Below are 19419 nucleotides of genomic sequence, written 5' to 3' on the forward strand. Positions count from 1 at the left end.
GTTTCCATATTAGATATTTGTCAATTATTATACATTTAAAAATTATATATATATATATATATCATTGATCTAATACAATAACCAAAATACTTCATAAATCAAATGAAAATAATGTATACCTGAAATAATGTATACTAAGAAACCCGAAAAACATAAATTTGCTTCCCAAATCGTAGAAACCACAAAATAAATTGAGGTCAAAACATTAGCCGAACTATAATTCATATCCATAATCTATCAAAAGATACTACAAAAAGAGATAATTATCAAAAAGCAAAAAGTTAAATTCATTACTAAAAGATTTTTAATCAATTGACTAAGATTATGCAAATTTTTCAATGTAAGCAAGCAAATGTACTTTCTCGTGTAGATATATTATTATTTCCTTCAACAACAATTTCCGATAGCAAAGTTCATTACGACTGAAAATAAATTTTTAATTATTTCAGTTAGATTCAGTGATTAGCTAATCGTACGTCAACGATATGGCATACATATATTTTCATGAAGATATACCTCAGTTATAAAGTAAACGCGATAAAAATACACCTGGGCGGCGCCTTTCATTACAGAGAATTATTGCGTGCATTCGCAGTTACATTTATCTTGATTATATATCAACCCTGCAAATGGGGCGAATTTTCGTTTTAAATCTAGAATATTAAAGAGTGAAAAATGGACTGCTTATGTTATATGTGTGAAAAAATCAATTCTTGTTCGAAAAATAAATATTAATAATTAATAATGATTTGTAATATATTGATTGTTGTGGTACTATTACATTATATTATATAAATCTAAAAATTTTATTATATTATATGTAATACATTTTAATGATTTATTAAAATATTTAGATTATTAAAATTTAGAACACTCTTTATTAGTTTAGTTGGAGACGAAAGTGGCCTAAAAGCTCACCAGTTTTTGAAAATTAAATTACACAAAGACAATTACCACAATCATTCATAGTTGGATAATATTATCCATAAATTATTTGAATACACCAATTATTATATGTGTCAAAAACTAATTTTCTTAGTGTATTTTTTTCAACAGAAATAAGGATTAAAAGTTTTATAAGCCATTGTTTCCAAAAGCAATACTTATCTTATTTTGAAACAACACAATAGTTGTTTTTTCATTTCAATATACCTTTTATTGAAACAACTAATTCGTTGTTTATTTTCCTGATATAATGATTTATTAACTTTTCGTAGGGTAAGTTTTAGTAATGAAAAAAATCGAAAATGAAAATTTTTGCATATATTCACGTTTTGAAGGTTTCTGAACATTTTGGCGTACCTCAGAAAAAATGAATGTTTGTGTGTGTATGTGTGGAGACAATTTTTTGTTGACTATTTCTGGCTTACGGATAAACTGATTCAAAAAACAATCAATTCCTATTGATAGGGAGATGTGCTAATTAGTTTTTGACGAAAACAGGGCCAGCGGCTTCGGAGATATGGTGCAAAAAGTGCTAAAAATGACAATTTTTAAGAGAATGGATCAACCGATTTGAATGATCCAAAATGCATTCGAGTCGTAATGATAGTAATTAGATTTTGGCAAAGGCAGGTCTAGTCGTTTCGGAAATATAGAGCTAAATTTGCAAAAAATCTCATTTTTTTGAGAGAACTAAGCATCCGATTTAAATGATTTAAAAAACTTTTCGCTTGTGTTGACGAAATGATTGCTTTTGGGGTAAGATTTTTTTTTTATTATTTTTTTTATTTAAAAAAAAATTAATTTTTTGGATATCGAAAAATAATTCGGATTTCTAATCCAATTCTAGTTAAAGTTCTCAACATCATTTACTTCAAACTACTACTACTTCAAATAAATGATCTTAATTTTGTAATTGAGTTTATATGATACTTAGAAATATTAGACAATGTTGTTCATTTTAAATCCGATTGATTAAGTTTTGTTTACTTACTTTTTATACAATAAGAATAATGAAAGTTACATTATTTATAATAATCAATTTGAAAACATTTAATATTCCTTGAATACTTCATTAAGGCACGGAAAGTTCTAGCAATTTGTCTTAGGGCACCATGCCACAAACCACTAGTTTCAATATTTTCGTCTATATTGTTTACTTTTTTATTTATTTATTCATTTTATTTGATATAATACATAAATGATGTAATTTAGTCGGACAATTACTCTGGTATTAGAAATCATAGCAATCTTATAATAAATAATATCTTAAGTGTTCTAAAATAGACTTATTCATCACATATTTAATATAATATAATTTTTTACTTTCCTTTTAAATTGATTGAATTATCAAGAATTTGTGTCTACTTAAGTTGATTCAAAAAATGTCTCAGAATCACAATTGGCTCAGATAGAATAAGTTCTGTTAATCATATCTTGTTTCACCGGTTATAAAAATTATTTAAAGTTTTTTCCTTAGTAGTTGCAGTTGGTTTTCAATTTTTTTTTTTCGAAACATAAGTTAGATTAAAGTACACGATTCCTCTCATACACAAAACAATTGTTATGCCAACTTGTGATAGTGATATCAAGTATCATAGAAATAAGTCTTTTAGATTACTTTTTATAAAACGTCTCAATTTATGATTGATTTAAATAAAGTATGATGTGTTTCCAAATTGTCTTTTCAAATTATGATATATATGTTGGTTTATTTAGGTCCTCATTAATAAATTGTTGATATTGATATCATAACAATATCGTATTAACATTTATAACTAAAGCTATTTTGTTTACAGTAAAATATAATTTATTTTATTTGATATAGTATTTTAGTTGATATGTGGTTTACATAGAGTTACTTGATTTTTTTTTATGGCTAGGCGACATCTATATTATCTACCTTTTTATCTGTAACAAAAGCTTTCAAGGTATTATTTTATCTTGATAACCCATTCAAAGACTTGCAAAAAAATTAATTTGTTTGTCAAACGTTGTGATATTTTGTAGCCTGGATTATGTAATCAACAATGTTGAATATCTCAAGATGTCTTGTATTTAATCGCATGATGTTATCATTCCACATATTTTACTATATATATATATATATATAATATATATATATATATATATATATATACGTTTGATATATGATATATGCATAATATTATTAATTTCAGTACAAATTACAGCGACGAAGGTTTGATATTATTATGTAAATATATGGTTGTGAAATACGTGCTTGTGCAAATATATCAACCTGTGTAACTACAACGCTTTAGTCATATAAATCTATTAGAGTCACAATTAAACAAATAAACATATTTACGCAATCATGTACAAATAACTTTTATTCCATTTTAAGTGCTTCAATATAGCTTTGTTCAATTCTTATTTATTGCTGTAGTCGATTCCTGACATAAAAAAATATTATATATTACGGTCTAAATTCGTAAAAAGTCGAGTTAATTTTATTTTCATACTTATTACCACTTTAGTTTCTGAAATAATAAGCCACAGAAGTTTCTAAGAGAGCAAGTAGTTCTCAGTGTATGTATATAGTCTTATTATAAAACCTCAAAGTTTTGATTGAGAAAATAAAACAACAAAAACAGTTTTAAATCGATATGCACCCTTTATTCGAGACTGGTCACTGTAATCCTTCTATTATACGTTAATATCTAACTTAAATGTCAACTTCAAATAAAAATATGTAAGATAGCCTCATGATGTTAATAGATGTATTCTTGCTTAAATGTTATCTAATTAACTTTTTTTTCAAATTACTTGTAACAAACCGGATGAAAAGGATTGATTTATTTCGTTACAAAATTATATGGTGCATACACAATTATATATTATACAAGTATAGTAAAAGTTTAAACTCTTTATTTGAAGTAATATTCAGCTAAACGGAGCACTATAGTCAGTGAAACATATGGTGAAACATCTAGTTTCATATTTAGTGGATAATATCTAAATATATTTTTATACAAGTTTGTAAACTTTTGCATTGATTTACATGCTTCATTTTTCTCAAAAAATGCTATTTAAATAGCCAATGATCACTGATTTATAACCATGAGAATCAAATTTGCCAACATACTAAATTATGCGACTTCTCTCCATGACGACTATATTTGTCAATCACAGCTAACAGAATAACCACTCCAAGTTTATAGAGAAAAAAAGTTATTGAAAGTTGGTTTGAGAATGTGCTGCTTCAATGCACATATGGATAAACTAAACAAATATCTTGAAGACGAAATATACTTATTCATATTACCTTATATTTTTTTATTAAGTAAAATGAATTAAAATAAACTAATTTAAATAAAAACAAAGACTTAGGTTTTTTGTCTGAATATTTAGGAATCTCTCGCCTCTTGGTTCCACGGAAACCGCCATTAGACATTACTTCATATGGAGAGGCTCAAGAATTACATACTTTCCACTTTTATCATTTATCTATTATTATTAATTCCCCTTAATTGATTTCATTTGCTGTATATAAATATTTATATATATATATAATATATACATATATATATAATATATATATATATATATATATATATCCCAGGAATGTGATGATTTCTTCAATCCTTTCTACGGGAGTAGTTTGACGATCGCAGCTCAAAAGTCATATATTATAATACTGAATGTAAGGCAATTTGTTATACACATAACCAATCGTTGATAAAAGTTATTGGGGCGGAATATAAGTGCGCAATATCTTCTCGCAGTTGATCGATTGCATACATTTTATAGGAGCGCTTTCCATCGACTACCTGATTTGATTTGTGCATAGCGCAGGTATTATAGATAGGGAACGAAGCCACCTATGTGTGTCGCAGCTATATGTGAAATCGCCCACTAGCACGACTATTCCAAAATCGACATACGAATTTACGGTTATTACTGTGTAATAGACCTACCTAGATTGACACACATTATACTATCACGTCTGAAAAAACTTCTAACAAAGTTGCTATACCAGGTTTTGGATGAACTTGTTCTAATTCACAAAGATTTCCAGTTTCATAGACTTTTTGGCAGATTTATTTTGTATAAAATGTTGTTTTTATTTTTGAACAAAAATCAGAATTTAAGAGCTGTCCTATAAGCTGTTGTGCTAATTTGACTAGCTAGTTCTACAGATGGCAACCCAAACAATTGTTATCTCTCAGTGATGAAATATTATTACAATTTTTGTAATAGGGCAAATATTTTATTGATGCAGCAATGCTGGATGAGGGCTATTTTCACTTCAAAACATTATGTTATCTATATTTCCAAGTGAAAACCGTTGTCACTACTGCTTGATGACAGGCTGCTCGATGCGGAATCGGACCCGGAACTTGTCATTAAAATCCAGGCGTTCTAGTCTCTTACCTATGAGCAAGCCCTTGCTTGAAAGATAATTTATATTCATATATTTTATTTATATTAATTATATTTAGGTCATAGTTTATATTATAGACAACATTACCCAAACAACTTTTAGTTTTCAAAAAGATAATGTTAGGATTCGAAGATTAAACATATTATTGAGGCTCTAAATACCATGACTATCTGAAAGTTCATGTTTTATAAAATGTATAGATGTTTCTTGAAGAAAATCTATTTATATTTAAAATTTTTTCAGTAGCATTTTATAATGCATATTGAATTAATACTTGTTAGTTTTGAAGGCTTTAGTAATGATGTTATAATATAAATATTAGTCAATTTAATCTTTGTCACTAAGCTTTTTAGCTTTAGCTTTTTAAAGTGATAAGTTATGGCTTCGACTTTTAACCGGGTTAATAGTCTACATTCAAAAAAAGCTCAATTTCTCTTATATATGTTTTCAAGATGTGGAAACTATTTATTATTGTGTAATTAATCTTACTGTCCTAAATTAAATTAATTTTCAATCTCGGTTTAAGGAATCATGTACATTTAAAAGTATGGCAGATCTTCAAGATACTTTGTACTATTCGTTGCCACAAATGTTTTTTTCTTGTTTGCGAGTGTCAGTTTTATTTAAAGAATAATATTTATTATAATTTTAGTAACAATAGTTGATGTTACTAATACAAATCATAGAAATTTGATTAAATAGTATTTTTTATTTGAACAATAAGTATGTAAAAGAATTAAAATCTGTTTTAAATTCAAACATATTTAGTCAGTCTCATATCATATTATATCATGCACACATAGAAGTTGAAATTTAATCTTTTATTTGATCTCATGCCTTATTAATCACCGGCTTACATCAACTAATACCTTGACCGGCCTTAATAACCGGCAACTTCGACGGATCGAACCTAAATTATAAATGCAATTTCGTCCCTGACCTGCGGTGAATACATATTGCTCTTTGTTTCTCATAGGCTTTACATACTCGCACTATAATTTGTAAAAAAATATGAAGTATGGAGAAATTATTGAAAAAGTTATGCATAAAATAATTTTGAAACACAATCTTTTTTGTATCAGCTATCTAAACAAAATGCAATCAAAAAGATGAAATCATACAGACTTTGATACCACATGAAAAAGTTTAGTTTTTAATTTCAATATCAGTCAACAGCTATAACAGTTTATCTTATACTTGCTGTCTTTATTTTTTATACTATTTGCAATGATGTCTTTAGCCAGTTAATATACAAGCATACTTATTATTATTATATATATATATATATATATATATATATATATATATATACAAACACTCCAGTGATAGAGACGAGGAAAATTGAGTTTATATTAACACCAATGATTCCAAATAAATTTACTTTTTTATTCGGATACTAAATCATCTTCATTAAAGTAAAAATTATCACTAATACAAAGCTGTTTTTCTGTGTTAGATTGTGGGTAATTATGTGGTTTATGTCAAATATGTGGGTAATGTCAAAAACGGTAAATAGCTCCTAACTATTTAAATTTTCTAGTCTAAAAAGTCAGAATTAGAAACAGTATCAACATGAGATTAAATTATAGACCTAATTGTGAAACTTAAATAGGGATTGGCCGTTTAAGGGCACGTTGTCCATCTATACCAATTTTATTATTCTCCTCTGATTGGTGGGCCAATTTTATTATTAGCAGTATTGCTTTCAGAATAATTATTGCATCAATAATTTCAATATATTTTTATTTACTTTTTCAGCTTTTCCCCATGAGCGCATTACGCACCTGGAAGTGACTAATAACAACTTGCTGCTGCTCGAATCAGACGCACTCGCTGCGCTGCCTTTGCAGCTGCTAAAGCTCAGCGGCAACAGCATACGGCGAATCGACCAGAAAGCTTTCAGGTACATACCAATGTTATGTTTTGCTCTTAACTCGGTTATAAAAACGACGCCGGCTTTTAAAAACTACGATTCAGACCACATTCGGTGTGAACGGAGAGCTAGTGAATTTTTAGATTTTTGTTTTCATGCGAATTTATAAAAAATCTGCTCGTTCGTTGAATGAAAATATTGTTCAGTGCCTGCAGAAACGATTTAAATGCTATCTTGGTTTTGTAAATTCAGTTTTGTTGCTTGTGAAAAGTTTATTTATTTTATTATAATTATAATTGAATAATGACTCGGTAAAACATACTACGTGGAAAATTAAGATGTTTTTTTTGTGATTTTTTGACAGGATTTGTTTATTTGCTTTGGCAATTTTATCGTTGTTTTCTTCTGACAAATTTCATTATGTTTACAAGGACATAATTATTAATTAATTAATAATATAATATAATAATAATTAATAAATTATAATTTGTGAAGACCCTTCTTTTTTCATATTTCATTCGTTTATATTGTGTAAAAACGAATATTCGAATTCGTATTCTCAAGTTACAATACAATATTTATAGATAGATACATATTCATTTTTTTCGGCTTAAAATGTTTCTAATGAAATGCAAAGAGATTCAAGCAATACTTATTATTGTTTGTAGCATTTGAATAAAAATTACTAAGTTTTGAACTTACCAGTGGAAGTAAATCCTTCTCAAATATATATATTCTTGATTTCACTAGCCATATTTTAGTGATTGGGGACTAGTATATTTTATTTTTATGATCTTGCTATATATACTTTATAACCGATTTTTATTAAAAAAATATTATATCAAGTGAAACGATAGATGTCTCTTAAGAACTGTTTTTGAGTAAAACCTCCGATATTATTCTTGTTATAAAATGCTTTATTTTACAAACTGAACAAATGGACAAATTGTTCGTAAACAGGGCAAGTGATGGTATGCTTGAGTAAAATTCCGTATTGTAAATGTTTTTCGAAATAAAATTTTGTTGTTATGTTCATTTACAAATGCAGTAGCTATAAGGATCCATTAAACCTACCTGCTTACGAAACAGCTTTTTTAAGATCGATTATCATGTTTTATTACTCTCGAGAACATTAAAGCTCTTGCGCGAGGCGAATTATGTGACATTAAGTGACCTCATTTCAGGAAGTTGTTTTAGTATAATTACGACCAAACCTATTATAGTAAAATGCCAATATTTTGTACAGCAATTTATTGCCGCATAGGAATTTAAAACTAAAACTATATGGTTTATAAAAAAAACGGTTTATAAAAACTTTTTTGCTCTATATAACGTTTGATAGTAGAATGTACATATAAGCTGGTTTATTCTGTTTATATACCATGTTGTCTCGGTTTTATTTTATTTATCAAATATACTAGAATTTACTAAATACATCATTATTATATTATTATTTTGAATAGTGCGTTAGGCGTAATTTATATTTTTATAATAATTATTTAAGAACTGTTAAGTTTATGAACTAAAGTGAATTATCTGAAAGCTGTTTTGAATTTACATGACATATAAAACATATAGTGTAACTTATCACTTTTACAAATTACTTTGCAATAATCGAATAAATGAATTTGTTAACTTCTAATCTTAGTTTGTAGCACTTGAGAAAGTATTTGATTTCTAGAGAATTTCTAAAAGAAACAATCAATATATTGAAAAAATCCAGGACTTATCTATTGAATATATATATATATATATATATATATATATATATATATTATATATATATATTTCAAAACACTAAATTGAAATAATTTTCTTTGTATCGATAATTACATATTAGAACCAAAATACGGTGGAGCGATCGTATACATTTGCACTACCTTCTTCGAAGAGCATTTATTTTTTCTTTTGTGATAAAGTTTCTAATAAGTAATATCCTATAGCATAAATTAATTTTGAAAATGCTCATTTAGTATGAAATTACTTTTCAATTAAAAGCTAAGCTTTTAAAAAAATATTGGTACCGTAAAATTCTAGTATCGCGCAAACATATGCAAAGATAATTTCTTACAACAAACTTTTTACAGTTACCATAAGCTATAATTGTAGATGTCAGTAGAATTATGGGTGGAACAAATATTTATTTTATAGGTATAAATACGCTAGTGAACATATTTTCTAAGCAAAACGGCTTACAATTATAATGTCACAATGCTGACACTACTGAATGTAAAGTACCTTTGCAGACTATATATATATATATATATATATATATATATATATATATATATATCTGTGTGTGTGTTTATAATTATTATAAAAGACTAGTGTATAGTGGATTTCATTGCACTACGATTTGCGCGGTTATATTTTACATATAAACCATAATTTGATAAATACAATAATAATATTAAAATAATGGTTTTACCTTTAGAATATCCATTATTTCCATCACACTATTTTCTTTTATTTATTCTATTTGATATATTGTATGTGCTTTTACATCATACCAAACTATATATCATCTATCACTGAAACCATATTCTATCAAACTAAGTGGTTTTTTCTAAAAGAATTACATAAACTTCTCTATATATGCAAATAGTAGAAAATCACTTGTTGATGTAATATTTTAAATCCATATATTATATGCTTTTTGTTATAATAACACAATCATGATGAGATAAACTTTAATCTTGTCTGCAATCTTATCATGATATAGTGTTAATGTGTTTATATTAAAAAAATATTAATAATTATATATGTGCACATATGTATAATCCCACACTTTTCCAAATCCATAATTTCTAGATCCATTACTCACGAAGTTACTAATTATAATGTCTTTCTCCTAAAATATGAAAGGTTTCCTCTGATGCTTGTACGCTGTGATTGTTTGCTTGATTTGCCTGATGCTAATCTTCGTGTTGATTGAATATTCAAGTAGTATGTTTCTGTATACAAGTTTCATATATAATTCCACTCTTGCCATTTGGCAGATGGTTTAAAGCGAATTTAATGTAGAATTTAGAATGTAGAGGAATGTTTGCTTCTGCGTTTGCTATCACTTTATACTTTGTAATTAATATTGAATAATTTAATATGCTGTGTAATATGCTTAATAAGCTGTTAGTATTATTTCTAACTGATATCTATCGATAGTTTTTGGAATTTTAAAATCGGTTTAATAATTATTTTACGTTACGTTAAATGACTCCAGAATTTTAAAACCTTTAGAAAAAATTTAGAAAGAGCCGAAAAAAGGTCCAATTTTAGCCCGCATACATACACAGTCATACTTTCGCACATAGTTTACCTAATTTTTATCTCAGAAGATTCAGAATGACTTAGAACGAGACTTAAAATAAATTATAAAATTAGCAAGACGAATTTTCGGGGCAAAATCTGAAATTTCTCTTGCGGGAAGTTAATAGTAGGTATTACTAAATAAGTAGAAAATAGCAAAGTGTATTTTATGCAATATATTCAGAACAACTAAATATTAAGTAATTACCTAAATGATTGTTACTACTAAATGGTTAATATGTTAAATTGATTCTAACTTACTAATAATTATTTAGTAATTTTCAAATGGTTTTACTAAATTTTATAAACTAATAAGTATTATTTAATCATTTTCTTCCATAATCAATTGCCTGTTTATATTTATTACTAAACAATAAATATTCATGTTTTTGATTAGTATTGCAAAATGATTAATATTACTGAATCTTAAAACAATACCTTAAAAAATAATTGATATTACTATTACTATTACTATTTTTTTTTCGATTTGGCTTGAAATTAATGAAATTATATTGAATATCAAAATTGATTTCTACTAAAATTAATAAAACAAATGAGTAACAAATGATTTTATAATATTTCAAATTTACTACAACTAATAGTTACCAAAGTAACAGTATCAAAATATATTTTTTGGAAGTTCAATGGAACAGGTAGGGTAGTTAGAGTAATGGGCCGAAAATCGAAAATGAAATTTTTTGCATACCTTTACATTTTGAAGGTTTCTGAACATTTTGGCATATCTCAAAAAAATTGATGTGTGTGTGTCTGTGTTTAGTATGTTCGCATTTTTTCGTTCACGTTTTCGGGCGCACGGATCAACTGATCTGAATGTTTCAAAAATTTTCGATTCCTATTGATAGAGAGATGTGCTGATTAGTTTTTGGCAAAAGCATGTCAAGCCGTTTCAAAGATACGGAGCTAAATGTACAAAAAATAGCAGTTTTTCAGAGAATTATTTGGATGATTCAAAAAACTTTTTGCTTGTGTTGACGAAACAATTGCTTTTGGAACAAAAAAAAATTTTGTATATCAAAAATAATTCAGATTTTAATTTTAATTCTTGCTTATACTATATACTTCAAATAAAAAAATTTAACTGTGCAATTCAGTTTATATAATTTTTATAAATATTAGACAATGTAAAAGTATTTATTTATTGTAATTTATTTTAAAACATTTAATATTCCTCGAACATTTCATCACGGTACGGCAAGCTCCAGCAATTCGCCTTAAGGCACCATGCCATACACCACTAGTTGTAGTTTAAGATGCAGTTTTCGAGGTTTTTTGATAAATAGGTATCTAATTGATAATGTTTTTTCCTATAAACAACAACAAAAAATATGTTTCAAATTACTTTAATTAACAAATGACAGCAAAAGTTTATTTATGAACACTTTACAATTAGCCAATTACAAACAAATTAATATTTAATCTACTAGTGATAAAAAACTAAAAATAATTGGTGAAAACATTTGATGTTACTTTTCAGTGATGTCACTAATTTGAACTACTTATATATTCATAAAACTAATTTTTACAGAAGCATTAGTAGTCAAATTAAAAGTCATATCAATTCATCCAAAAATAGTGATGTGTTGTACAGGTAAACAACCTCTTTAACTGTTAGTCTTTAACTACTATTATTTATAAATTAATATTCGATCACTGAATATCGAAGCATGCTCATAAGATAATAGGATGAGATAAATAAATAATCCATGAAGCATCCCAAACTGTTGGCTAATGGCTAATTAAACTCCCGTAACCAAAATAGGGGTATTAGAAACCTTGTTTTCAACTACGTCCGTGGATTATAGAGGGCTCAGGTTCAACTGCAAAGCCAAAACTAGAATAAATAAATGCTTTAACCCGAGACATCAAACGCAGCGCCCGGCTAAAGCGCACACTTCAAACGTCGCTCTATTCAAACACAACGTCCACTTCTATTTTCTAATCGAACCGTTTATATGATATATTAAATAGCCATCGATTCGGTGATTATGCGAAATAGCTGGAATGGGTTGAATGCAACTAGGTTTTAGCAGATAGGTAGGTACTCGTCGGTACTCGTATTACGGAATTACGTTCTGCTTAATGGTCAGTTTAAACTAATAACTTTGGTTATTAGCATAGCTGGGCATTAACTCGTTAATCCGTTAATCGTTAATTAACGAAGTTAACATTTTGATTAACGGATTAACTTTTAAGTTAACTTTTAAAAATGTTAACGGACACGTTAACTTCCGTTAAAATGCAAGAAGTCCGTTAATCGTTAATCCAATGCCTACTATTTACCGCACGACACAGCTTTAGCCAATGCCTTATTAAATGGCATAGAGAAAAGATTTGGACCACTACTGAATGATGAACAGTGCCAACTTGCCGCGGCATTTCACCCAAAGTTTCGGTTAATGTGGCTGGGAACGTATGACAGCAGTAGAGAGGAATGCAGTAAGAAATTGCACGGAAAAAAAGGTAGAAGATGCCTTATGGCAAGAAGTAGCAAAAAATTCGAAGGACAGAGATAGTTTAAGTGGCGGAGGGAGCAATGCGGGTAACAACGATGATGACGAGAAGGAAGACTTTTTCAATTCTGTCACTCAGTCTATAGAAAAACCAAAGAGCTACAAACTCTTTAAAGAACTAGCTGTAAGTGGAATTCTGTCTTAAGGCAATTAAGGAGTTGTGCCTTAAGGCAAATTGCTGATACTTTCCGTACCTAAAATTATTATTTTTTTAAAAACGATTAACATTTTTGAAAAAAATTTACTTCGAAAAAATAAGATTTTTGAGAAACTATAAACTATTGGACAAAAAATTATTTTTTCTTGCAAAAAAAAATGTTTTCTTTATTTTGACATATTTTGGAAGATCTGAACTTTTTTTCAAAGCAATTTTACTGCTTTAGGACTGCATAGAGACAAAATATAAAGCGCGTAAGCGCCGCGTCGCCGTCTAACAAATAAACATTGGTACGGAACCTAAAGGAATGCAAACAACTTATTGTTAAAATCTCTATAAAATATCTGACAATTTGATGTGCATATGTCTAATGATCATTTTGACCGCCAAATGGCATTTTTTTTTACTTTTTTCATTAGATCTCCGAAACCGCTAGACCTGCCTTCATGAAAAATTGATCAGTTCTTCATAATTGTCAATACAAGTAAAATGTTTTTTGAATTATTAAAATCGGACGCTCCGTTCTCTTAAAAACTGAGTTACCGTTTTTGGGTCAATTTTGCCCCATATCTTCGCAACGGCTAGACCTGCCTTTGCCAAAAACTAATCAGCACGTCTTGTCAATACGAATCGAATGTTTTTTGAATTATTCAAATCGGTTGATCCGTGTTCCCGAAATCGTCGACGAAAATTTGTATCCATACACATACATACACACACACATACATTCATTTTTTCTAAGGTATGCCAAAATATTCAGAAACCTTTGAAACGTCGAGAAATGCAAAAATTTTCATTTTCGATTTTTTTGCGATTACTATAACTTGCCCTACGGGAAGTTAATAAGTTTTTTAAGTTCACTAACGCAACGATATAAAAATGTAATTTTACACATATTAACGGATTAACGATTAACGTTAACTTGCGTTAATTCTTCCGAAATGTAACGCTTTAACGTTTAACGAAGTTAACTTTTTTTGTAGCGGATTAACGATTAACGAAGTTAACTATTTGATTAACGGTGCCCAGCTATGGTTATTAGAATATAATTAGCCCTAATGTGCTGGTAATCGTACAGGAAATTTAGAAATAGAATTTTAGATCGGGTTTCTATTACCGATGATTACCTTATGGTTGTCCATATAAGTTCTGTGTTTTTCTTTCTAACTTTTATTTTTTAATTCACCTGAACTATTATTAATAACATTGGTAAACAAAATATGGTTATTACCAATGAGAAATGATAATTGCTTTCCTAATATTTTTTATGTTTAAATTATTACTCATATTTCTTGGAATTATAGTTTGCTAATGATCAGTTTAAACTAATTTCTAATATGCTTGATTACTAGAATATAATTAGCCCTAATAGCTGTTCATGGTGCCAAAAATTAGAAAAATTGTAAATAAAACTTTAAGAAATGTTTCTATTAACAATGATTATGGATTCTTATGGATTCCGATCTAAATATACGTTTTTCTTTTTAGATTTTCTCTTAATTCGCATAAATTATGGCTAATAATATTAGTAAATAGAAAGATGGTTAAGTACCTCAAAACATGGTTGATTTATTATTTAAACGCGAGAGGGTGGTAAATAATTGCTTTTCTAGTATTTTTATATTTAAATTGTCACTCGTATTGCTTAAAATTACATTTTGCTAATGACCAGTTTAAATTCGTATCTATTGTTTTTAACATAAAATGACAATAAATATGACCAGTGATTAAATTTATTATACAGAAATCAAAATTCTATGTGTTTCTTAATCGATTTTATTTCTTAATTTACAGAAATTATTAAAAAATAATATTATTAAATAGATTATGGTTTTTGCCCTCAAAACATTGTTGATGATTTATTATTTAAAATTAAGAAGATAATTGCTTTTGCAGTAATTTTATATTTAGATTATTACTTGTATTTCTTGAAATTAATTTTTGCTTAATGATTACTTTAAACTAATATGTTTGATTCTAAGAATATAATTAATCCCAATGTGCTGATAGTACCGAATATTTAGAAATATAATTTTGGATGGGGCTTTCATTGCTAATTATGGTCTTAAAGCTCTCAATCTAAATTTTTCGTCTTTTTTTCTAGATTTTATATCTTATCTTTACATTAATTGTGATCAGTAATCTTAAGAAATAGAAATAAGGTTAAGAATATCAAAACAATTGTTTTTTTTTTATAAATCGAGTAGATGAAAACTGTTCTTCTAATATTTTGATATTTGCGAATGGTCGTTTTAAATTAATACCTATTTTCTTATGACATGATTATGAATTGAAATAAATTTAGAATTAAAAAAAAATATTGATCGCGTTTATATTACCAAGGACTACCAATTTGCTCCTGATGTAAATTCTATGTCTTTCTTTCAAGATTTTTCTTTAATTCATCGAAAATATAATCAATGTTATTTATATTCAGAAATATAGTTAAGGACTCAAAACTTGAAAATTTAGAATAATACTTATATAATATGTAATTGTAATTGTTTTTATAATATGGAGCATATTTAAATTGGCCAGCTCATTATAAAAAATAGAAAATTATTTTAGGAAAAGAAATAAAAATTTGTTACTATATTATTTAATTAAATTAAATATTAAAAATGGAGAATATTAAAAATAGAAAATCTTTTTAAATACAAATCGAATAAATGTTTCATATTAATTTTAATTTCTTATTAATTAATATTTATAAATAAGTAATCATGATAATCCTATTAATAGTACCTATTAATTATGAATACTTCTGTTTAGTTCATATTATTTATCATCTCAATTCAATGAAATGATCAAATGTTACATGCATTTTCATTAGTAGATAACTATTTTTATCAGCAACAACTTTTCAAATACAAATATTTTATTATTGATTAGATGATTGAGTAAAATAGCTAAATGATATCAATTTTGTGATGAGATAATCATGTTTGAGCAAAAATATACTAATCAGAAGAATTTTTTAATCAATTCACCAATTTTGTATATATAGGCGTACGTTAATTGTCTTCATTGGATGATGTATAAAACTAATGAAAAACTATAGTAGAAAGCAGAAATGTGTTCAAATGGTTTTAATTTATTTTTAGAAGAATAGAAGCTTTTTGATTTCTTCGAAATTCCATAGCAAATTATTTAGACAATTTAACGTACATATAGATTTTTTTGAAAATAATCATACATGTTGCATTATATTAGTGGTATAATGCATAATAGCAATTCGAATAATAATTATAAAAAAACTACGAATATTATAAGTAAAATTATTTTCAAACTCAGGTTCAAAATATTAGAGTCGCTTTCTAACGACGAATAAAATTTTACGTTCGATCGTGTCTGAAATTATTCAAGCGTAATCATGGTGCTAAAGACAACGATATAGTGCGATATAAATTCAAGATCGTCATTAATATTTTATTAGCTTTTCTTCTTTCACACTGATGATTTTTTTTACTGAGCTTTAAATTTTTTTTAGTTCAGAATATCACAATTTTACATGCAATACATCATAGACCGTCATGACCAGACGATATTCAGCTCGGTATAAAATTCGCATGAAAAATTATCGTCATGCTCGAATCTGATAAACCACACGTAAAAATATGATTTTATTTTTTGAGATTTTGATATGAAATTGTTATTGTGTATGATATTAGATATCGCAAAAATAGATCAAATACTGGGCATTGGAATGTGGCGAATGTGATATGTGATAATCTGATATGGGATGCTTTGTTGTACTTGTTTGAAATAAAAATATAATATTCATTCAATAGCGATTTATTAAATGGAATCATTTTTAAAATTTTATTCCGTTTAACAAGCCGATTTTTTATTTTACCAGCTTTTCCAAATAGTCATTACTTTTATCTTATGATTAGTGAATTCCTTTGCATTTATATTTTTGAGGTGTTTTTTTCTAAAAAATTTGATCGTAATTGACCAAAGCTTTGGGCAAGTTAAAAATCTATATATTATGTATTAAGTTTAATTTGCCATAATTATTAGTCATAGAGTTTCAATCGAATTTTCCATTTTGGTATTAAATTTTGCCTAAAATATAAAATTCAGTAAAACACACATACTCTTTTCCACTATATTTAATGCTAATATGAATCGACCGACTGCTCAAAAGTTACTGAGCAAATATTATTTGCAAAAGTTAGTTTCTTTTATTGTGGAATATTTACGATGTTCCATCTGCACTGAAACAACTTTACTGTTGGTATTTATTCGGGTAACATGGACAGAAGATTTAAAATAAACCACTTAATAAAAATGTCTTTCAATATGGTTACATCTCAACTTATTTTATGACTGCATGGTTTTTACAGAAATTTACTGGAAGTATCGTAAAAATAAAAATATTTCTCAATGTGGTGTGACTCTTTGAGTTATTTCATGACTGGTGACTGAAAATATCAGACCAATTTAGAAAAAGGTTTTATTTTTGAGCATTGTTTTATTACTTTTCCGGAAGTAACAAAATCAAGACACGAATTTAGTGATTTTTTTATTTTTGTGATGCATTGTTATCAGCCAGTAGGTATATTAATACCTGAATATATTTATAATTATTCTCAAAACTTATTTGTTGTTTTATTATTTAATATGTAATAGTTAAAATATTGGTATTTTTAACAAAAATTATTGTCAAATAATGATATTACTCTAATCATAATAAAAGATTTAATTCCACTTTTTGATCATAATTGTTCATCGAGATCTCGTCATGTTAGATATTTATATAAATTTTAAAATTACATTTTCTATAAAAATTTATATATATATATATATATATATATATATATATATGTAAATATTTTTTTAAATTCTAGGGTAATTTGTACTATAGTGGATACTCATTCTATCTTGTCACAGCTTGTCCATTCGATTCAGTAGGGATTTTCATTTTTACTGGAAAATCAAAAACATGTTTCCAATTAAAAATAGCGAAGTGAAATGGTGGCAATGGAAAAACTCCCACAATAAACTTCCGTAATTTGATTTTAGAGTTTTTTCACACACAGACATAATATATATATATATATATATATATATATATATATATATATATATTTATATATACACAATTGTGTTCAGTAAAATTTCCAGCTAATTTAATTATTTATAGGATTGTGTTTTTTCACTATTTTTCTAAAATTTGTCATATGTCTCATTACCAGGAGCATACAAATCCAGTATCTATTTCGTCTAATTTTAAAGGGATTTGACGAAGTACAAGTTAAATTTCTCAACCAATACAAAATATAAATTTCATGAGTACATCTTTTTACAAAGACAGCACTGTATATAACCTTGATCTGCTATTTCGTCAGAAATATTCATCAGCAGAGTTGGAATAACTATTCATTTAATTTATCTCTTATAGAATCGCTTTTTGAGCTTAATATACTGTTTTTTTAATTTCCCGTGGGGTAAGTTATAGTAATCGATAAATATTGAAAATGAAATTTTTTATATATTTTTACGTTTTAGAGGTTTCTGAACATTGTGACATACCTTAGAGAAAATGGTTTTATGTGTGTGTATATTTGTGTGTAACAAATATTTTTGTTATGGATTTTCAAACATTGGCGTTTATCTCCTGATAGCAACATCGTAAGAATTATGATGATTGTTGTTTATACATCTTTTCTAATTTAAATCAATTTTTTCATATTGGAATATTAAATTGCTCAATGAGAATATATCAAACTAAAACAAGTTTTAGGTTAGTATATGTGCAGAGATATAGGGTGGCCTTTATTTGTTCATACATTTTCAAGTTCTTTTGTTTGTCAGAATATTATATTAAGTAGTTAATAATAATTAATTTGATTATTAGAAAAGAAATTATTTAGATTAGAAATGATGTAATGTATTGTAAGATAACTAATTAATATAATATTACGACAAACAGAAGAGCTTATAGATATATGAACAAAAGAAGGCGATCCCTCATCTCTGGGTATATTCTAACCCGAAACTTGTTTTAATTTGTGATATATTCTCATTTAGCAATTCAGTATTCCAATTTAAAATAACTGAGAATGCAGACCCAACTATCGTAATCAAATATGTGCCACTGAAACCACGGTTCTCGGTAGTAAATTTGATAAATAGATTTTAATATTGGCCAAGCGCATACGTGGGTACCTATTTCAAAAGGAAAGTATATAACGGCGTA

At 27.0% G+C, this 19419-nt stretch overlaps 1 protein-coding gene across 1 annotated transcript in view; it reads left to right on the forward strand.

Annotated features, from left to right (window-relative positions):
- Window positions 1-10155, forward strand: part of LOC113385143 — a 121858-nt gene extending 111703 nt beyond the window's left edge. Inside the window, exons 3-4 of the mRNA XM_026622957.1 lie at window positions 7106-7250; window positions 10032-10155. Coding sequence (XP_026478742.1) covers window positions 7106-7250; window positions 10032-10155 — 269 coding nt within the window. The remainder of the gene's footprint in view (window positions 1-7105; window positions 7251-10031) is intronic.
- Window positions 10156-19419: the final 9264 nt, after the last annotated feature.

This window comes from Ctenocephalides felis, unplaced genomic scaffold (genome assembly GCF_003426905.1).
Source record: "Ctenocephalides felis isolate EL2017-DRISC unplaced genomic scaffold, ASM342690v1 CF-g0.4_SCAFFOLD_00845, whole genome shotgun sequence".
Taxonomy (NCBI): Eukaryota; Metazoa; Arthropoda; class Insecta; order Siphonaptera; family Pulicidae; genus Ctenocephalides; species Ctenocephalides felis.